Below are 23,343 nucleotides of genomic sequence, written 5' to 3' on the forward strand. Positions count from 1 at the left end.
ATCGCCCGTCAGGGCCCACAACTTCTCTGGGGCTCTTTCTCAGCAGGAAAATGAGGTCACATATCTGTATCATTTACTTCAAATCAACTACAATAACAGACCCAAGAATATTTAATAATACGTAAAAATGCCAAGAACAGGTTACATCTTAAAAATGCAGAACATGACTCTATAGAAAGTAGAACCTCAATTTTGGAGAAAATGCATATATGTGAAGAAAGGAAACATATACAAGGCAATTTAAAATAATAAAAGCAATGACAACTATTATTTTACTGTGTTAGGCAATGTTCTAAGCAAGGATACAGCTGTTCATTTTCTTCTTTATATTTCATTCCTTTTTCAGTTTTTCCATTGTGATCAGAAATTACTATGGCAAGTTAAAGACAGCCCCACACCCTTTGCTTCTCCTCCCATCCAGAAGTGGGGCCCATGTCCCCTCCCTGAGCCGGGTGGGCTCTGTGACGGAGGAAGGGACGCTGTACCAGGTCTTCAGAGCCTGCTGTTTCCACATCTGGACCCTTAAGATATCTGCCTCGGAAGCAGCTAACATGCTGTGTGAGGAAGCTCCAGATGGAGGGGATCCAGATGGAGGGGGTCCAGATGGAGGGCGTCCAGATGGAGGGGGTCCGAGGCCCCGGCCCACAGTTCTGGCTGAGCTCCCGGCCAACATCAGCACCACTGGCCAGACACATGGCTCCCTCACCAGCGGATCCTCTAGCCCAGCTGAGCTGCCCCCTGACATACACAGAGCCCAACAAGACAGGCCCACACAGCCTCACCAAACTGCAGATCCATGGGCAAAAATCAATGACTGTTGGAAGCCACTGAGGTTTAAAGTATTTTACAACGTGGCAAGGGACAACCGGAAAAATTTATACAATTAGGAAGAATGAATGGCATAAAGTTAAAAGCAAAGAAAACCCTCACCAATCTACACATTCAATGAAACATTAAAAAAAAAAAAAAAAAAAAAACACTCTGTTCTGTTGCACTGCTTCCCATCCTTGCCAGGTGGGACACGGACTCTGATCTGCTCTCAGCCAGTGCCTCATTTCACCAGTGCAGGAGTGCCGCCTAGCATTACAAAAGACTAACTGCAGTCTTCACTGCAGCATCAAAAGGCAAAAAGGAACTAAGATCTGTCTTCATCAGTTTTACAATACCATTTCCAGGAGTGCACTAAGAGAACACCTATAATTCTCGCCTATTCTCTTTTGAATTTCCATCTTTGAGATAAGGAATCAGGATTGTCAGCGAGGTTGAGCAGCACAACAACATGCCGAGCATTCATCCCACTGAGAGAATCTCCCCCTCCTTAAAGCAGGAGGGCCAGGCACTGCCATAAAGATGAAAGATGGCCTCCGCCAGTCAGCTGAACTGTGGGGAACACGGCAGGGAGTGGGAGCGACTGTGCTAGGATGGAAGGATCTGTGCCCGGGCCAGGTTGGTGGGGGTGACTGCCGTTCTCTGTCCCTGCTCTTCCAGGGACATCTGGGCATTTGGGCCCAGTGTGTTCAGATCTCATTTCCCCCCAAGAGAACCCAAAATGTTCAGTGAAATCTCCCCTAATTTAAATGTTGGTAGCCGGGACACCTGGGTGGCTCAGTCGTTAAGGGTCTGCCTTCAGCTCAGGTCATGATCCCAGGACCCTGGGATCGAGTCCTGTGTCGGGCTCCTTGCTCAGCGGGGAGTCTGCTTCTCCCTCTGCCTGCCGCTCCCCCTGCTTGTGTACTCGCTCTCTCTCTCTCTAATAAATAAATAATAAAATCTTAAAAAAAAAACATATCCCTTCTTATGGGGCACCTGGGTGGCTCAGTCATTAAGTGTCTGCCTTCGGCTCAGGTCATGATCCCAGGCTCCTGGGACGGAGCCCTGCATTAGGCTCTCTGCTCAATGGGAAGCCTCCTTCTCCCTCTTCCACTCCCCCTGCTTGTGCTCCCTCTCTCACTGTGTCTCTCTCTGTCAAATAAATGAATAAAATAAAAATAAATTCTTCTTTAAAAAAATAAATAAATATTGGTAGCCAATTCACAATGAAGGCTCCACAAAAGAGGGCACTGTGTAGGCCTAACCAAACACAGCTAGGCTGATTTCAGTGGGCAGGCCCAGAGTAGCTCCACCTTAAAGGGGGGTGATGAGCTGGAGTCTGGTTAGGGGAAAGGGAAAGCGGAAAAGAAAGCAAGGCAACACTCTCAATTTCACTGCTCTTCCACCTCTCCTCAGGCTCTCTAACTGCATCTGTCTTCACGTCCCCGAGCCAGGAACAGCTCCGGCTGCTCCTCTCTGCCAGCCACCAGCTGGACAACCAGAGCAGAAATGGCTAAAATGTAAACCACCCAACTAACGAGAGAAAAGAAATATGGCATAAATAGGCATTCACTCTATCAGAAATGCAAATTTTCAACAAACAAAAAAATTCAGGATAGCAAATTAAAAATCTAAATACCATTTTTACTTATCCTATAATAATCAGATAAGAACCCAACAATATGTCTCTGAAGGCACTCAAATCACGTTTGTTCAGACTTTAAAAAAAAAGAAATAACAATAGGCATGTGATTAATCACAATACATCAGAAGACTACTATGGAGTCATTAAAAACTGTTACTCATCTATACATTGTTGACAGTATGCCTTGTTCTATCACCAAATGAGTTATAGGTTAACATAAAAAGAAACAATACACACTTGTATGACTACAGATATATATATATAAAAAGTCTGAGTACACTGTGCACAGAAAACTCTAAAATTATATAAACCAAAATGTTAACTGTAACCATCTTTTTAATTCATATTTCATAATTTTTCTATTACTATTTGTACAGTCAAGTTATTTGTAGTTTTTCAAGTTATTTAAATACCATGACCTATGAGCTACCCAATAACTTACTGCCAGTATATTATTTCCTCAATAATATGGAAATCATGAGGAGAGATACAAAAAGTGTAAAATAAATACACTGGTACATGTGCTACAGCTAAAGAAGAGCAAACATTAAAACGACTTCTGCATTTAAGTTTTAATTTTTAATCACTGATTCTTAGACCAGAACATCTGAGAATTTTTCAGACACAGGAGATACAACTGGAAAGAACTCCAAAGAACCATTAAATCAACTCCTACCAAATAGTATCTCATGACAAGTTGGTGGTTAGAAATGCCATCACAACCTTGTGAATAGACTAAAAACCACTGAACTGTGAAATTTATGGTATGTGACTTATAGTCCAATTTTTTTAAATGCCATCGAGGACCAACCTTAAGAAGGAACTCCTTTCACGGACATCCTCCTCAACACCACTGTCCCAGAAACTCCATAATTAAAGTGTACCCCAAAGGCAGCACAATGGTGGGTTCTGGGTGGAATGCACCACCATCACTAAACACATCAGAGTACACGCAGCAAGAAATGGGACAGCAGGGCCTGAGGTAAAGCTCTCAACATTGTACTTCCATGCCACTCTGGCTCCTCTTTCAGAGCACTCGACACAGGGAAGTGCAGGGACGTGTTTGCTTCTGTCCCAAGAGCGTGGAGCTCCTTGAGAGCACAGCCTACGGCTTAGTCAACTAGGGAAAGCGGAAAAGAAGCCTACCCCAGCCTAGCAGGGCATCTGACACAAGAGCAACCACTCAATCCATATCTGAATGAATGAAATGGGAATTTCTACTTGCCTATGGAATCCCACAGACCTGGCTATGTAGCCCCTTGAACTAGGATAAGCCTGGTGCCTCTAAAAAAATTGTCTCTGATTTCACTGAAGTCTAGAAAGGGAAAACAAATTTGGTAACCCAATCAATTCCGGTGATTTGTGACACTTCATGATACAAATAATAGTTCTGTTTGTTAAATTGGGTTTTTTTTTTTTTTAAGACTTATTTATTTGAGAGAAAGAGAGCAAAAGAGAGAGAGCAACAGAGAGTGTGTGCATGCCTGCGCAGGGGAGAAGAGCAGAGGGAGAAGAGAATCCCAAGCAGACTCCATGCTGAGCACTGAGCGCTGAGCGCAAAGCCCAACGTGGACTTGATCCCAGAAACCCGAGGCCATGACCTGAGCCAAAACCAAGAGTCAGATGCTTAACCAACTGCGCCACCCAGGCACCCTAAATCAGATATTTACATAAACATTTTAATTAAAGAAATTAAGAAAGAACTTACGAGAATTTTAGGAGAGGCTCCAGGCCATGTCCAGGGAATTCATTGAGAATTTCCATGGCTGTAACACAACCTACAGTTGGTATTCCTTCTGTATAATCACTTCCAAGCAAATAGGCCAAATTTATTAATTTGTTCCGGTCTAATCCTATAAAAGTAAAAACATTTTATATTTTTTAAATTTTTATTAGAACACACCAAGCAAGATTCTGGCCCTTTGTCTGACATGCTCATCCCTAAGGTATGTACCACACTCACTACCTCTTTTCTTCAGGCCCTAGCCCAAAAGTGACCTATTAGTAAAGCCTTTCCTGACCACAGCTCTATATACAACAGCACATGCTCTTCCTGTGACTGCAGGTCACCCTCTCCTCTTCTACAGCTTTGTTTTTCTACATGGATTATGTTTATTATCTGTTTCTCGTACTAGACTTGTATTCTCCACTGTTTCCCCACCGCCAAGAACAAAAATTGGCATACAGGAATCACTCAATATGTATTTGTTAGATGAATGGAAAAATGAAGAATCACTGCCAGAAACACTAACACGGGGCCATGGAGCTCACCTGCCTCCCTTCTCTACCACCTTTGGTTTACTCCAGAGATCTCGGATAACCAGTCAAAGTCTAAGCAGGTCAGGTAATTAAAACTGCAGAAAATGCCTAAACATTACTAGGGTTTTAATTTCTTAATTCTAATTTAAAAATCCTATTCCTCTCTAGAAGCAAAAGATCATTTACATGAAAACTTGTAGAGACCCACCATTTCCTAATTAATACATCAAACTAGTTCCTTGGAAAGGAAAAAATTCAAAATACAAATTCTAAAGGTAAATCTCAAAAAGTACTCATACTCTGAAGTCTTACCAAGTTGGTTGTGAAAGTCCACATACTGGTAATACTCTACAAACTTGTTTTTATTAAAAAAGTTTTTATAGACATGCCGTGCTCCGAAGAGCCAAATATCACTATCATCAGTGATTGTTCCAGAAGTCTGATCGGTCAGATCTAGGATGGCGCACTGTGCCTCTGCTTCCATGGGAGCCTCGATGTAGGGAATGCCAAACAGGCGAAGAAGTTCCTGGAGAGTTAGAGACATGCCGTGACCCCCGGGAAATGCGGGACTCGGCCTTGACCAGAAATGGGAGCAGTGCGCACACATTTCATCGAAGGCATCCCCTTGGGGAATCGCATTAAATAAAACCAGCGGTAGGAATTGCTAAAGGAGGCCTGGTTTGTACACCTACCTGGCTTTCCAGGAACATCTGCCCTGTCACGGTAGCAGCAATCCGTTCTTGCTGCTGTTTTTGTGCTTTCAATGAATTCTGCTGTGCTAACAGGCTGCTCTCCAGAGTTTCCAGTTCCTCCTGCAAAATAATTCTATCTGTAGATAATTATATTAATGATCCAATTAAACTCATTTGTTACAAAAAGCCTGCATTTAGTCTGACTAAATTACCAAATAAGCGTTCCTCCTTAGGAAGTTTCCCACTTGGATTTCTGAGCAGGTCTGTAATATCTTTAGAGTTCCCTCACTAAATCACCCATGTTTTAGTTTAAATAAATGGAATTTTTAAAAAACAGAGTGAGGGGCGCCTAGGTGCCCCAGTCCATTAAGCGTCTGCCTTCGGCTCAGGTCATGATCCCGGGTCCTGGGATCGAGCCCCGCGTCGGAGCCTGCTTCTCCCTCTCCCACTCCCCTTGCTCGTGCTCACTCTCTCCTTCTCTCTGTCTAATAAATAAAATCTTAAAAACAACAACAACACAGTGTGAGATACCACTTCCCACCCACTAGGGTGACCAGAATCAAAAGGCCAGTATTAGTGTTGATGAGAATGTGGAAAAACTGGAACCCTTATACACTGTTGGTGGGAATGGTGCAGCCACCTTGGAAAACAGTCTGATGGGGCCTCAAAACGTTAAACACAGCTACCTGTGACCAGCAATTCTATTCCTAGGTGTACACCAAAGAGAAATGAAGATATACATCCATCCCCCAAAAAAAACCTGTACATAGATGTTAACAGCAGCATTATTCATAATAGCCAAAAAGTGTAAACAACCTAAATGTCCATCAAATGATAAATGAATAGGGGCGCCTGGGTGGCTCAGTTGGTTAAGCGACTGCCTTCGGCTCAGGTCATGATCCTGGAGTCCCAGGATCGAGTCCCGCATCGGGCTCCCTGCTCAGCAGGGAGTCTGCTTCTCCCTTTGACCTTCCTCCTTCTCATGCTCTCTCTCTACCATTCTCTCTCTCTCTCAATAAATAAATAAAAATCTTTAAAAAAAAATGATAAATGAATAAAAGGTGGTTCATATCCATATGATGGAATACTATTTGGCAATAAAAAGAAAGAGTACTAACACATGCTACAACATGGACGGACCTTGGAAACATTCTGCTAAATGAAAGGAGCCAGAAACAAAAGACCACAGGTTGTATGATCCCCTTTATATGAAATGTCCAGAAAAGACAAACCCATAGAGACAGACAGTAGATGAGTGGTCCCAGAGGTGGAGAGGAAGGGACAGGGAATGACAGCTAATGGGTACAGGGCTGTTTCTGGGGGGGATGGAAATGTTCTAAAATTGTGATAGTTGTATAACTCTGTGAATTACACTAAAAATTATGAATTGTAAAAAATAAAATGTCAATTACTATACCCTCAAAAATATGAAATAATTGGAGATAAATCTGACAAAGGATGTGTAAGATTTGTACACTGAAAACTGCAAAACACTGCTGAGAAAATTTTAAAAGATCTGAATAAATCAAGATATATCCTTTGCTCATGGATCAGAAGATAAGAGTGTTGCTAAGATTTAACTCCCCCCCAAATCGATCTGTATATTCAATATGATCTCATCAAAACCTTAGGCAAGTTTCATACAAATTGAGAAGCTAATTCTAAAATTCATATGGAAATGCACAGGATTTATAAAAGTGAAACAACTTTGAAATAAACAAAGTTGGAAGATTCACACTCGCACTGCCTCGTTTCAAGAGTTACTGTAAAACTACAATTTGTGATGTGTTTTGAGTTGATTTTGCTATATCACACTCAGCACCAAAGTTGTTTTTTTTTTCCTAGGGCCAGTGCAAAGACTCCTTTCTCCATCCAACTGCCTTTGTAGCATTGTTGAAAATTTGTTCTCCATATATGCATGGATCCATTTCTGTACTTTCTATATTATGTTCTATTGATCTATTTATCTTTATGCCAAGAGCAACCTGTCTTGATTACTGTTGTTTGCTTCTATTGCAGGACTCTATTTCGTTCTAGTGATCCATGTATCTATCCTTTAGCCAATATCATACTCTCCTGATTACTGTAGCTTCACAGGAAATCTTGATATCAGGTAGTATAAGTCCTCCAATTTTTTCTTTTTGGAAATTGTTTTGACTACTCTAGCTTCCTTGCTTTCCCGTATAAATTTTAAGAATCAGCTTGTTAATATCCATCATTGGGTTTTTATTAGAATTCTATGAATCTATGGATCAGCTTGGAGAGAACTGATATCTTAATATTGGGTCTTCCCATCCAAAACCACATCTATTTAGGTCTTCCCTGATTTCTATCAGTGTTTTGTAGTTTGAAATACGTATCTTTCACATATGTTGTAAGCTCTACAGGTAAGTGTTTTATGCTTTTAGGTGTTATTGTATGTGGTTCTTGCTGTGGACTGAATTGTGTTCCCCCAAAATTCATTGTTAAAGTCCTAACCCCATATGTGATTGCATCTGGAGATGGTGTCTTTGGGAGGTAATTAAGGTTGGTGGCGCCTGGGTGACTCAGTCGTTAAGCGTCTGCCTTCGGCTCAGGTCACAGTCCCAGGGTCCTGGGATCCAGCCCCGCATCGGGCTCCCTGCTCTGCGGGAAGTCTGCTTCTCCCTCTCCCACTCCCCCTGCTTGTGTTCCCTCTCTCACCGTGTCTCTGTCAAATAAACAAAATCTTTAAAAAAAAAAAAAAAAAGGTAATTAAGGTTAAATGAGGTCATAAGGGTGGGGCCCTAATTTGATAGGACTGTAGCCTTATAAAAGAAAGATATCTCCTTCCCTCCCTACCCTCTCCCCCGCTCCAGCCCCCTCCCCCACCCCAACCCCCCTCTCTCCCCACCACATGAGTACATGGCAAGAAGGCAGCCATCTGCAAGCCAGAGAGCTCTCACCAGGAACCAAATTAGCCCGCACCTTGATCTTAGATTTCCCAATCCCCAGAACTACAAAAAAATAGTTAAGAAAAAAAAAAAGCATGCAAATATCTGATAAATGTTCATCCAGTAACTCCTTCAAGTTCAAAAGCTATTTAACTTGGCTCTTTCTTAGCCGTAAATTAAAACTCGATGTCATATTATTACCAAATTAATATCTTGCCATTCATTGAGTGAACTGTCTGCATCTTTTTCAGCTTCTTCATGTGGCTCAGTGTCCAAAGCCTCACTTCCAGAGTTGTATCTTAGGAGGCCCTCAGAGTCACCAGTGGCTTCTTCCTTCTTAGTTCCTATCAGTTCTTCTTCATCTTGTCTGGAGGGAGATTTAGAAGCTTCATGTAACTCAGCCTGAAGTTCATCGTTACTAATTATACTCTGTACTTCGATGAAACTTCCTGTACCAAAATAACAAGGTCACTTTATTTACAAGTGAAACATTAAAATTATCCCAAAGTCATCAAGAGCATTCCAAAGTATCCTGAAAAATGTTTTACCCTGAAATGATCTGAATTTACTAGAAAACATGTAAGGCTAACATATTACTATTAAATAAATTTAATAATAAAAAATGAAGGGGGGAAATCAGAGGGGGAGACAAACCATGAGAGACTATGGACTCTGAGAAACAAACTCAGGGTTCTAGAGGGGAGGGGGTGGGGGGATGGGTTAGCCTGGTGATGGGTATTAAAGAGGGCACATTCTGCATGGAGCACTGGGTGTTATGCGCAAACAATGAATCATGGAACATTGCATCAAAGACTAATGATGTAATGTATGGTGATTAACATAATATTTAAAAAAAGACTATGGAGTGAAAAATAAATTCTGTTGTTTGTAAACTATTAAAAAATGCCTATAACTTCAAAATAAGCCTTATCCATTAGATAAACTGGCACTACCTTTGAAATTGGGAACCAGGCTTTCAAAGATTTGCATATAAGCTTTATACAGATATGCTAAGTTAACTACTGTTGTTTCAGAGTTCAAAAAGGAGAATTATCAGAGGATGTCAACAGTCATGTATGTTGTTATATGTTCTCATTTCACTATGGACATAGCAAAGAATAAAGCTGTGAATTAGTGGAAAGAATCCTGGAAAAGTACTCAGGAGAAATAGCTCTTCTCTTCCACCTTCCTTCCCTCCTCTCCTGTGTCTTGTCTTTTCTTTAAAAAGAAATGTGATTCCCTTCTTCAGGTGGAGGGGGATGGATTTCAGGATGCAATCAGGACAGAGTAGGCTGGAGACCTCAGAGTGGGGACTGGGGCCAAGGAGACAGCCAGGACCAAGGAGAACACCAATGGGACCAGGAGATGGTTACAAGTTAAGAGACAATAAGCAATAAGTCAATATGTTAAGGGCAATGGGAGTAAGGTTTCTCACTGTTAGAAGGGAAATTATAACAAAAGTGGAAGCTAAAATGAAATCTGTGATGTTGGATTGGAATGCAGGTATCGGTATGAACTCATAGATTTTTATACATGAAAATATACATTTATATATAAATATGTATTTATTTGTAGAGAAATAAATACAGATGGGTGTGTGCACATGCTTGTGTGTATATACATAAATATACTTCCTGCTCTGTCCCTGAGAGGGCCTGAAGCAATGACTACTCCAGTCCCAGTGAGCACACTCAGGGTCCAGATCTTGGTTTCTAAACATCATGCTCTATTACCAGAGAGACCTAGGACTCTCTGGTGAACTGGCTGGATCCAGGGGCAGGGCAGGGCAGGGAAAGTATAAGATAAATCTGGAATGTCTTGATCAGAAAGTAAAGAAATGCTCAAACTGTAAGAGGGAATTGTCAAAAGTCACAGAAGCCAGCCTGAAGGGGGCCCCCTCTGGCCAAAGCCAGGACGACTCCAACCATAAAGTACAACAGCATCATAAATCACTAAATAAAGTAAACTCTTGAGTCCACATGGATATTAAAAAAACAGTAAATGGGGAAGAGGGAAAAGATCCTCCTTTTTATAAAAGGACGTAAACTGAAAAATATGTAAGGAATGATGGAATTAGAAAACTGCCATTTGGCAGCCATCATAGTAACCATTTATTTAGGTAAAAATCATCAATGAATGCTGAAATAAGTGGGCAAAAATTTGTTCAGGAACAACATATTTACACAGCCTTTCCATAAAATACTAATTACAAAGGAGAAACAGTAACTTTAGAATGGAGAAACAGGGGGTGGGGGGATGGGTTAGCCCGGTGATGGGTATTAAAGAGGGCACGTACTGAATGGAGCATCGGGTGTTATACGCAAACAATGAATCATGGAACACTACATCAAAAACTAATGATGTGGGAGCCTGGGTGGCTCAGATGGTTAAGCGTCTGCCTTCGGCTCAGGTCATAATCCCAGGATACTGGGATCGAGTCCCGCATCAGGCTCCCTGCTCCTTAGGAGCCTGCTTCTCCCTCTGCTTCTCTCTCTCTCTCTCTCTCTTTCCCTCTGTCTCTCATGAATAAATAAATAAAAATCTTAAAAAAAAAAACTAATGATGTAATGTATGGTGACTAACATAATAAAATAAAATTAAAAAAAAAAAGAATGGAGAAACTCAGCAGACACCAGGAAAAAAGTTAGCTTGTGTGTGTGTACAATCAATTCTTGTTATTCACAACAGTATGTTCTATAAAGTCACTGTGAACACTTAATCCACGAGTACATCCTTGTTCATAGAGTAAATATATTTATAATTGCAAATCCTAAAAACAACCCATGTTGGCAAATTCTAATTTCTTTATCTTACAAAAGAGAAAATGAATATCAGGAGTATTAAGAGACTTGCCTGAGGCTGCCCCACTAACAGGTGCTGGAATTGGGATTCAAACCCCATCCAACTAACCCGAACCAGAGCTTCTTGGTCTACACTGCACTGCTCTCTCCCATATTAACCTTCTGGTCACCTCTGTGGGATAGCTGCAACACAAAGGCAGAGTGACACCTTGTTCAACCTCAGCTGGGAGTGGTATGGCAATTCAAACTTCTAGCCACTTTACTCAGGTCCATGAATGACCACAAAGATACTACTGCTAAGTATTGATTCTGGGGTTACAAATAAATTTTAGTAAGTAGGCAATTTCACAACTAAGAAATCTGTGAATAATTAGGATCGACAATATAGAAGTCTGTATAGATGTAAATATATAGTAAACATGTATATGTATATAAATATATTAAAGAGATATGATAAAGCACATGTGGTTAAATGCTAGCCATTGAGGTACTGCGGGAAGGAACCAGAATGTTCTGTAATATTCTTTCAACTTTATTAAGTTTATAATTATTTCAAAAAAAAAAAAAGTAAAAAAAACCTGAAAGACTCACTTTCACCTTTTCCAACTGGTACTCCCTCCTTTTAAAAACAACAAAAAAGAACCAGCTGTGTGTCCTTGGGAGAGTCGTTTCACCTTTCTGGGCTCCTCATTCATCATTGGAACAAAAGTGGGAACTAGACTACACTGCAGGATCTCTCCATTCCTGGAGATGCGAAACCCTACCGTTCTGTATATCTGGAAGAGTACAAGCACCTACCATCAGATTCACTTTCTTCAGAGTCCATTTCCATTGGCTCCACGGACTTTGGAACTGAAATTAAGTCCTGGTCTGCAGATTCCACTGTCTCATGTTCTTGGATGGTTTTCAGGAAATTCTCATGCTCTTTAGAATTAAAGGATACTGCATTTTCCAAGTTACTTATTGCCTCTGAAGGGACACTTTGTGTATTACTTGTTCCTTGCAAACTGACAGTGTCAGTGATTTCAGAAATGGGATTTTTTTCACCTTCTGCTTCATCATCACTTGAAAGAACAGAGGAGTCGTATTTGGGGCCTGATGGGCAAAGGTCTTGTTGTAGTCCAGGTTCTTTGGTGTATGTTTCATTTCTTGATACAGAACTTGAACTCATCAAAGGTACTGGTGTCAGTTGTCTCCCACCCTGGAGTCTAGGTGCATCGCTGTGCATCACCACTGTGCTTTCTGAAGGAACTTGGTCTTTTCTACTCTTAACTGTAGACTCATCGCTTGTCTGAAAGGTTTCACTCACCACGTGCATAAGTGACATTTCTTCTTTTAAAACACTAGATTCACTGCCTGGACAGAAGATGGGACGGGACAAATGAGCTGAGTCTGCCAGCCTCCTGTCACTGTCAGGGCTGGTTTCATGTGCAGAGTTCACACAAGTTAGATGGGGTCCTGATGGCAACAGCATTCCTTCTCCATCTCCCTCTTTTAGGCCCCCAACAACTTCTTCATGGCAACGGTTCTCAAACAGTGTTTTCACTCCTGACCCTCCTGCCTGCACGTCCTTTCCAGCATGTGCTTCCATGTCTTCATCATCATCAAGGACCTTCTGAATGGCTAAGAGAGTAAGCGGTGACACAGGTGCATTCTTCACATCAGACTGCTTTTGAGTCTCACGCTCCCACTCCTCTTCTGAGCTGCTTCCCAGCATGGCAGTCTGCATGTCCAGGAAAGTTCTTGGAGAAGGAGGGGTAGCAGCAGGCTCTTCCTCTGGCTTCAGTTTCTCACATGGAGATGACTTCATGTCAAAAGACCTGCTGTGCATTTCGCTGGAAGAAGGAAGAGCCTCTGAACCCACCTCTGCAACTTTCTTAGCTTGAATACCTTAAGAAAAATTAAAACATTTCTCATTATATAGTTTTACAGTGAGACAATATACTTCCAGTAAGATGAATAAAAGAATACTGGTTCTCATGAATGAAGTTATAAATTTTCATTTGAACAGCACTAAGAGTTAAATTTGTTATTTAATTTTAAAGTGGGTTTGTACAGGAGCACTGAGTAACGTACAGAATTGTTGAATCATTATACTGTAAACCTGAAACTAATAGATAACACTGTATGTTAATTATACTGGGAGTAAATAAATAGATAAATTTTAAATAAATAATAAAAACAAAGAGGGTTGATACAATAGTAGGTAATCCATTAATAGCTACATATATTTATTATTACATAAGTAGGGTGGTAGTTCCTAGAATTTAGAGACATATTTTTGGTTTTTAACCATCAGGTAAGTGATGGTACCGAATACCTCTTATTAAGATGTAATGTGAAGTATCTTCAGAGACCACTCTCCTTGACTCCACCTCCTTCAAAAAGCCCCCTTCATCTTCATATTGCCTTTGGATTTGTCCTGACTGTTGCTGATTCATTTCCTTTTGGATATTTTCTATGTGTTGGTTTAGGTAGTTTTTTTTAAGCAAGCCTTTGAGCTGATACTGTGAAAAGTCATTAGACTCCTAAAATAAAATAAGTAAAATTATTTTTTTGTATTAAATACAGATAATGTTCCCACATTTCCATCCTTTTCCCCACAAAAAGACAGAGAGCAATTGATTTTTTCCATTGGTGACATTTTCATATTATAACAGTAAAATTTGAATACTAAGGAAAAAACTGTAACTGCCTTATTAAAAAATAATCTTTAAAACAAAAAGATTTAGGCAAAAGAAATCATGGATACTGTTTGTGCCTTAATCGTTTATTCAAAAAACAATTATTAAGCAGTAATGCATGCCAAGCACTGTGACATTTTGATTATGGCTTAATAAATAGATAACCTTCTGGAACGCAAGTAAATATGCAAGTAAAGTGGGGCACCTGGTGGCTTAGCCGGCTGAGCATCCAACTCTTGGTTTCAGCTCAGGTCATAATCTCACGGTTTATGAAATCTAGACAGGCTCCACACTCGGGGCAGGGTGGGGGGGTCTACTTGAGGATTCTCTCCCTCTGCCCCTTACCCTGCTTATGCTCTCTCGTGCACGCTCTCTAATAAATAAATAAATCTTTAAAAAAATATGCAAGTAAAGTGCCTAGCACAGTCCCTGATCCATAAAAGACACCTAATAATTCATGGCAATCACACTTAATAATGATTATAGTTCACATTTATAAGGCATTTTCTGTGAAGCCATTCTTCTAGGAGCTTTTATGTGCATCATCCCATTTTCTTTTCTTTTTTTTAAAGATTTTATTTATTTATTTGAGAGAGAAAGAGAGCACATGAGAGGAGGGAGGGTCAGAGGGAGAAGCAGACTCCCTGCTGAGCAGGGAGCCCGATGCGGGACTTGATCCTGGAACTCCAGGATCATGACCTGAGCCGAAGGCAGTCGCTTAACCAACTGAGCCACCCAGGCGCCCATCCCATTTTATTTTCAACCACCCCATGAGACCTATGTCATTATCTCCAGTCTACAAATGAAGAAGCTGAGACAAACAGGTTCAGTAACCTCCCTAGAGTTGCAAGGCTAGTGAGTGGTAGATGTGGGATCAAAAACAGGTTGCCAACACTACACTGCTTCTATTGCTATTATGTTATTACTTACCATCATTACTATTCTCAATATTGCATTTGTCCAATGATACAGAGGTCCACCCTGGATGACTCAGACCCTCTCTTCCCTATCAGAATTACAGGTCCCATGGGCTGCTGAGCCACACTACCCTCTACCCTACCATCTACCAATCCCAGGCTCCATGGTGATGGGAAAAGAACAAAAGGGAACAAATCATTAGGGACAATCTCCCTTCTTCCCATGCCTTCCCAACGTTGTTTACATAACCCAAATTCCATTTCCTCAAAGGCCAGCCCGAGATCCTTTCACACTCAAGAAATAAAGTGCTTGATACACAGGCTAAGCCTGGATTTTTTTCCCCTGAAATGAAAACAAATTTACTTCTGTCCTTTCTATATCATTTCTGTGCACCTTAGCATTTTCCTATGTTCACAATGTTTGTGGAAAAACCAAAGGACTGATAGAGAAAGAAACAGGACCTGTCTACCTTTTTCATATTTTTCTATCAATTTAAGAAATGTCCAAAAGTTTATAGAAAAAAAACCACTACATCCATTCATTAGGAACAATGCTGCTGCAAAATGTACATTCTGTCCTACAGTGAGTTAGAGAATGATGTGAGAAATAATAGGTGGTAGCAGTAGAAAGGAAAACAAAGCTCATTCACCCACTAAAAGCAGTAGTAATTAATGGTGTACCATGATCAGGAGACAAGCCTGACCCCAACTCGGCACACCACCTGCTCCAAGTTTCTGTGGCTGTAGAGCCACCAGAACATGCTCCAAGTTGAAGAATTTACCACTGAATTTCCTATTACCTCTGTCTAGAAAGAGGAAGAGGGAAGGTGAAGGTCCAATTGCATTTCTAGGCCTGCAGCCAAAGAAGAGACACCTGGAATATCAAGTTAGATTAGATTCTATATTACTGTTAGTATTCTACAGACAATGCATATTATGGGTTAAAATAACTTTTATGAACTAACCTAAGAATTGAACCACTAAGCATACACTGAACATTTACTATGTGAAAGATACTGACCTAGGTGCTGAAAATACAGAAGTGACAAAACAGGCACATTTGGATGCTAAGAACCATAAAGAGACATTATAGGGTGTTATGAGAACACAGAGCAGGAGATAAGACCTCGTGGTTTTTATTTCATTTTTTATAGACTTATTTATTTTAGAGAGAGAGAGAGCACGCACAAGCAAGGGGAGAGTGAGGGAGAGAAAGAATCTTAAGCAGACTCCGTGCTGAGCATGGAGCCCGATGCAGAGGCTCGATCCCATGACCCCGAGATCATGACCCGAGCTGAAATCAAGAATCAGAACCTTAACTGAATGAGCCACCCAGGCATCCCAAGACCCGGTCTTAAGTGGAAAGTCAAAAGGTTTCTTTGAAGAAATATGCATAAGTTCAAACTTATAAATACATGATGCTTCACAGAATCTCTGAGACACAAATGCTGTTTACTAGAAACAGATACTATATAAGTAATACTTATCAATTTCCTCTTTTTTCTAATAAAAAATTTTGCTGAAGCTCTAAGCATTCTAAGGATTAATGTGCTGTTGTATTATTTCACCTCTGGCATTGCTTCAAATAAGGTTCGTCTTCGCTTGGTAAATTCTTTCATATCAGTCAAGATTTCATGCTTTATTTCAAGAGGCAGGCTGCTGAAATCTTCAGACTCAATATCTATGGCATGAGGATTATGAAAGAACTCTTCCTGTAAAGAGTAAAAACGTAACCATGAAATTTACATTTTGTAAACTTAACTCTATTTACCCTGATATTTACTGCACTTATGATAAATAGTTCTACAAAATCTACAACAGATTAAACACAGTTGTACATAATCTGCAATAATCAATGAATAGGCAGATTGGGGAATGTAGCTGTTCACTCACTGATTCACTCTGAAGAAAAAATACTTACCAGACACCCCTAATGTGCCAGGCACTGTTCTAGGTGCTAGGGTACTGTGCAGATCATGCCAGACAAGGTCCCTACTCTTAGGGGTAGAGTAAGACAGAATAACCAAATAAATAAATGAACAAGAAAATAAAGCGGGTTAATCTGATAAGACAGTTGATTAGGAGAACAGGAAGAGAGAAAACATTTATTTGATAGACAGAGAAGACTTCATTAAAAAATGACGTGTGATGGGGCGCCTGGGTGGCTCAGATGGTAAGCGACTGCCTTCGGCTCAGGTCATGATCCTGGAGTCCTAGGATCGAGTCCCACATCGGGCTCCCTGCTCGGCAGGGAGTCTGCTTCTCCCTCTGACCCTCCCCCGTCTCATGTGCTCTCTCTCTCTCTCTCTCAAATAAATAAAATAAAATCTTAAAAAAAAAATGACATGTGAGCAGGGACTTGAAAGACACCAACAAGACTGATCAGGACATCCCAGGCTGCAGGAACAGCAACGACAAAGGTCCTAAGGCAGGGATGAGCCTTATGCATTTGAACAGTATCTGTAATTCCCTTAATTAGATTAGTTTTGTTTTGCTCTTCACCTATAATCAGAAATGAAGACAAGTGAGAAATTCACAGGCATGAAAAAGTATAAAACTTTTCTAAATTTAACTAATTACCAAAAGTACTTTAAAATTCTTCATTAGTAAAGAAAATAAAATAATAGAATGTGCTTTCCTGTAGGTAGGTATGTTGTATGTGCACGTGCCAACCAGCCAGCACTCAGGACAGGCCAGTCATGCACAGAACACCCCTTGCGTTCCCCATACAAAGGGAACACCTTAATGTTCCCATCAGCCTTCTGAGGAAAGCATCATTATCATTTTTGTTTCACAAAAAAAGGGGGGGAGATGGGAAATAAAGCCTGGGAGAAGTTAATTTGTCTAAGATCACACAGCTAGTGCACAGGAGAGCCTGGACTTAAGTGCAGGTCTTTCTGACCACGATGTTCATGGTCTTCACCAAGGCTGCTCTCCATTTGCTGTACTAATAATGCAGAACCTCTACAAGTTGAAGGAGCCTGAGGTTGTAGCGCAAAAGTCTTTCTCCAGATGCACCAAAATAATAGGAACATACAAAAACCAGTTAACTTGGGAATCAAAGAATGTTATCCACTATTCAAGAAACTTGAAAAAAACTCCAAAAACTTGTTTATTACAGTACAACCTCAATTTGTAAAAATGTCATTCATTAAAATATGTGTGGTGGTGGTTTTAAAACATGACCACAGGTTCTCTGACACCTCTTTTCATCTAATTCCCACCCCTTAAATAAGGGCTGGCCTCACTGACCAGCTTCTCACAGACAGAATGTGTAGGAAGAGAGGCTGCGCTATGTCCGAAGCTGACTAGAAAAGGCCACAGGGTCCCGGCAGGCAACTGCTCTCAGGATGCCTGCCCTTGGAACACAGTGCCATGCCGTGAGCGAGCGCAGGCCACATGGAGAAGCCACAGGCAGGTGTCCTGACAGCCAGTGTCAACCACCAGACATGCAAGTAAGGAAGCCTTGGAGGGGATGCCAGCCCCAGCTATGGACAGCCTGCATTTACATGGGAGCCATGCAGACAGGACTGCCTCACTGAGCTCAGGACCCCCAGCAGGAGGATGATAACAAACAACCGTTTTCACGCCACCAAGTTACACAGCAATGGAGAACTGGAACATAAGCACAGACATACGTTTACATATATATGCACACATGTGCACCTGACATGCATACACATACCCAAATACACACACGGATGTTCAACCATAAGGAGAGGGGCAGGAGAATGGGCTAATATATATCAAAATGTTACTTGAAGTTATTTATGGGTGGTATGTTTTCTATATTTTTATAGAAGTACGTATTACTATTTATACCCATTTATTGTTTAGTTGATTGGTTGTAAAAGAAAGAAGGCTTATTTTGGATATCCAGACATGCATGATGATAAATGCCATACAAATGTGTATGGGTGCCTGTGTGTTTGTACAGATGTACACATGCACACACGTATACACACACACAATAAAGAAGGCATGTGTCTATTTTTTATCAGGAACTTCCACAAATTCATACTACCTCATTATTCATTTTCATATCATCCATTTCAAATAACAGAATATATTCTGAATTCAAAAATTACGTAAGTACCTGTAATGCCTGTTTTTGACTCATTCTTTCTTGCCATTCTCTTTCATCTTCTTCTTCTGAACTGAAAGTCAAGCATACATTTACAGTATCTATGATTTAATGACAACTTATAAAAATACCTCTGGAGGCAAGGGGCCACTAGTTCTAGGGGCTAAGATGGTGACTAGGTTGGCACGAAACACACCATCATTGTTCCCAGAGCCGGGAGGGGACACGTGCCAGGGAGCAATTATAGTAGGAGCTGATGATGTCCATCACAAGGGAGGAGCAGGTTGCTCCAGGTTGCAATAAGGGGAGTCACCTCTCTCCAATTGGGGGGGTGGGCGGTCCCTAAAGTTTCCTGGAGTCTCTGGCAACTGCACTGCTTGGACTTAGCCACAAATAAGAGAGGGGTCTAGTTGTAGGGTCTGCAGAACGTTCATGGAGACAAGTGTTCCAGGCAGAAACACTACGTTCTATAAACATCTGGAAACAAGGGAAGGAAAGCCTGCCTGGAGACAGTGTAAAGAGGGCCTGGTGAGGTTGGGGAGGCATGTGATTAAGAGGCTGGAGTTTTATCCTAAAGAAATGAGAAGCTAGGAACCGTTTCAAGCTCCAAAATAACATTATCAGGTTTGGGTTTTAACAGATTCTACACCACAAAGCAGAGATTGAACTTGACTGGTAAGGGTTCCAGCGAAAGGGAAGATCAAAGACAAAGACAGAGAAAGAAGTGTGGAAGCCTTTATGGTACCTCAAGCAAGGGTGATGGTGGCAGCGATGAAGAGAAACAGAACTGGCCTGATTCAAAAGCCACTTGGTGTCTCAGAAGCCCCTGGGAAAGGAATGCAGGCAGGTGGGGGCAGAGACACACTGCCAGGCCCTCCGCCTGCACTTCAGCCACAGAAACAGCTGACAGTGAACAGAGAGCCAGAGGAAGAGTCCACAGAGGAGCCTGAGAAAGAGTGGCCGGAGAGGTTCCCAGACAGCAGGACAGCACAGGTGCCGAGACACGTGCCGCTAAAAAGTACAGGAAGCTGACACCTGCAGAGCTTCTACTGGATTTAGCAAGGAGGACATTGTGTATGGTCTCTTGGCACGGTGGTAAGAGTCAGAAGACACAGGCTGAGAAACAGGTAGAGATAGTATGTAAAAGCAAAGGGTAGGAAACATGATAATCCACATCTTCAGAAATTACACACGAACAGTGCTAGCACAGGATCTGCAGAATGAAGAGACAAACCAGCACAAACTACCAAAACACAAGGCAAGTTAGTCACTAAAAAATTTAGTCTTTGAAAAACATTCTAAAAGGTGTCAAGAATGCATTTGCAGACGCATTAATTCCCACATGCCTTAACATGTAGATAGACACAAAGGTCTGTATCTGTCTGAATACATAGACAATTACTATTTTTAAATAGTTGAACATTTACCTATTTTTCTCTTCCTTCTGTAAAGGTGGCAAAACATAGATGTCATCTTCTCTTTGAACTTGAGTAAGACTGGGCAGTGCTTCATGTCTGAAAACACACACAGACGTAGGCAGAGGTGACAGGAAATAGGACACTGAGTCAGGAAGACTCCCCTGCTTACACAAGCCCTGCTGAGGGGGTGAGAGGGGGAAAACCACGGGGCGGGAACAGGCTTCTCCCTACTGCCCAGGCTGCCCAGGCCGCTGCTGTAGGAAGCAAGCGTGGCCTCGAGAGAAAGGGGAAGCCTGCCGCGGCTCCCGGCACCTGGCCACAGCCTCAGCTGCAGGCGCGGAGACGTGCCTTATGAAAGTACAAAGTGCGGGCAACGCGACACTACCGTTTTTCTCTCTCCGTATCCAAGCTGACTCTCACCTAACAGAGAATTTTCACGACTTCCAATTACTGGGTCAAATGGGCCCACTTATCCCTCTGATTTCACCGTCTGTTATCTGCCAAGTTAAAATCAAGGAAAGGGAACCACAAGAATTCAAAGCGAAAGTTAAAAGCCTTTAATCTTTAAAATTAATGTAATTTGCCTCTTGCCTTTTGCTTTTTAAGGCAGTTTTGATAGCTTGTCTTTTCAAAAATGTTTTCAAAAGCTTCTCTGTAGTTTTTCTGGAATCAGTGGTTGCCAAATCCTTTCTGTGCCTTCTCTTAGCCTGTGAAAACAAAGGACATAGGATTCTGTTTCAGGGTATTAGTATATTAAAAACATTTCTGTGACTTTTTTCCATAGAATTTGGTTTGTCTGAGTTTCAGATTATGACTGCTTTAGTATTTCCTCCAACTGTCTGTCGTATCAGTGGGTATATTCAGGCTTCTGCTACGTAAAGGACACTGAGTCTCCATCTACCTACTACTAAATGGACTAGCTAGGATACAGTATTTGGCAAACTATTAATTTACTTTCAGTTTCTTTTAAATGGCCCTTAATGTCCCCAGGAAGCCTACAACTTAATAATATATAATTAAGTAAACGTTTCTCAAAAGGGATTATATTAATGTATTCTTTAAAATGTTACTGATACACCAAAACCAATTTCTGGTATTGGTCTTTATAAAAATACATTACCTGGGACACCTGGGTGGCTCAGCTGGTTAAGTGTCTGACTCTTGACTTCAGCTCAGGTCATGATCTCATGGGTCATGGGATCAAGCCCTGTATCAGGCTCCATGCTTAGCAGGGAGTCTGCTTGAGATTCTCTTTCCCTCTGCCTCTGCCCCTCCCCCTGCTCTTTCTCTAGCTCCCTCTCTCTCAAAAAACATAAAAAATAAAAAAATACGTTACTTACATTCCACTCTGTCCCTCAACATTCAAGTTTATATCATAAGAAATCCTAAAATGTATAGGAGTTATCTTATAAGAAATGTCCATGTAGGAAAAAATGGAATACTCTGCATGCTTATGGTGGAATATAAGGAGGAAATACCAAAACATTCTTTTCCTTTTTTAATTAAGATATAACTGACCTATAACACTGTGGAAGTTTAAGGTGTATGTTTATATATTACAAAATGATTACTAGAGTAGTGTTAACACCTTTATCATGAGGCTGGGGAATTGGGGAGATGTTATTTACTAGCAAATAAATAAATTCTGGAGTTCTTTTTTCCTGTCTAATCCTTCCAAGGTGTACCTGATAGAATGTGCCTTGGATAATTTAAAACTGCAACATGCAAGTCTAGATCTAGACCTTTTCCTAAGGGAATAAATGTCCCCAGGCATTTACCAATCCTTACTTTTATCCTACATCCTCACTTAGACAATGTCTGTCTGGTGTGAGCATGAAGTGACAAGCTGGCATCTTCAACACATAAAAGTCCTATGTCCAAATGGGTGCTGTCATTCGTGAGGGGGGGGCGGGGAGCAGTTAATACAATTACTCCAAAGTTCACAACTTTGTTCCAACACTGTTTTAAACTATCTCCAGAATAAAGAAACTCAATGTCATTCTTTCATATCCTGGTCAATTTCCTTCTTCAATAATCCACTTCAGCCACACCTGGCACCACATAAAATCCAATTACTCTTTACTCCAATTACTCTGATCTCAGATTCAGGGAGGCATTTTCCCCAACAGCCTCTTTATCATGCTCGGCAGCATTGCTAAAACACACATGGGACACCTAAGAAGATACTCTAAAAGGAAAACTCTCAATTGTAAGAATTTTAGTTTTTTTTTTTTTTTTTGATTTGATTTATTTATTTGAGAGAGCAAGCATGGGGAGCCCTACTTGGGGCTCGATCCCAGGATCCTGGGATCATAACCTGAACCTAACTGACTGAGCCACCCAGATGCCCTCCCCTTTTTTTTAAGATTTTATTTATTTGAGAGAGAGAATTTTAGTAGTTCTATTAAAAGTTGAATTTTATCATGGCACCCAGGATGTAGTCTCACAAATAATCCTTTTTTAAGGAAAAAGTGTTGACTTTTCAAGATAAACTAAAAAAAAAGTTGAAATTAAGTGGGATATATGTCAAAATAAGTCTTGGCTTCCAAATTCTAAAGAGAAAATTAAAATTCTACATGAACTTTTCTTTCTTTCTAGTAATTCAGGAAGAAAAAAAAAAAAACAGATGACTCTTACCAAAGTTTGTTTCTTCAATAGTGGAGCATCCCCATCAAACACAAAAATAGGACGAATTCGAAAAAATAAGAGTTTGCAGAGCCGATGAAACAAAGTGAGAAGATGGGCATTTTCTATTGAGTTCCCATGGCGATCCCGGACTCCTCTTAGTGCCTGGTTTAACCAAATACTGATATCTGGAGGAATTGTTAAAGGAAAGTGTTTTGGAATTTCTTCCCTCATCCCCACAATTTCAACTTCCCAATAACTGATATTATCTAAAGACTAAAACTAAGCCCTCATCACAGTTCATGTGAAACTGAAAAATGTTTAGCCCTGATGGAATCTGCCTAAAATCCGTTAACTTTATTTGAACCCTTGTTACTGTTCGCAGACTGGTTTTAAAACGTTACATCGACAGATGTGTCCTTTAAAATATCTAATTGCAAACGCTTCTTTAAAAAAAACTAATACGCTCTATAGAATTTTAATAAATTAGCACAAC

General features: G+C 40.9%; 1 protein-coding gene across 2 annotated transcripts in view; it reads right to left on the reverse strand.

Moving 5' to 3' along the window:
* The window catches only part of BIVM (basic, immunoglobulin-like variable motif containing), a 77,084-nt gene that overhangs the window by 4,148 nt on the left and 49,593 nt on the right, over nt 1-23,343 (reverse strand). For both annotated transcript variants that reach the window (XM_025874626.2, XM_025874623.2), the window contains 11 exons: nt 22,860-23,035; nt 20,814-20,929; nt 20,232-20,318; nt 18,817-18,877; nt 16,289-16,432; nt 13,440-13,647; nt 11,918-13,009; nt 8,520-8,767; nt 5,407-5,526; nt 5,027-5,240; nt 4,164-4,308 (listed from right to left, as the gene is read on the reverse strand). In XM_025874626.2, coding sequence (XP_025730411.1) covers nt 4,164-4,308; nt 5,027-5,240; nt 5,407-5,526; nt 8,520-8,767; nt 11,918-13,009; nt 13,440-13,647; nt 16,289-16,432; nt 18,817-18,877; nt 20,232-20,318; nt 20,814-20,929; nt 22,860-23,035 — 2,611 coding nt within the window. The remainder of the gene's footprint in view (nt 1-4,163; nt 4,309-5,026; nt 5,241-5,406; nt 5,527-8,519; nt 8,768-11,917; nt 13,010-13,439; nt 13,648-16,288; nt 16,433-18,816; nt 18,878-20,231; nt 20,319-20,813; nt 20,930-22,859; nt 23,036-23,343) is intronic.

The sequence above is a fragment of the Callorhinus ursinus genome, unplaced genomic scaffold (genome assembly GCF_003265705.2).
Source record: "Callorhinus ursinus isolate GAN/ISIS: 27379988/994484 unplaced genomic scaffold, GSC_fseal_2.0 scaffold7, whole genome shotgun sequence".
Taxonomy (NCBI): domain Eukaryota; kingdom Metazoa; phylum Chordata; class Mammalia; order Carnivora; family Otariidae; genus Callorhinus; species Callorhinus ursinus.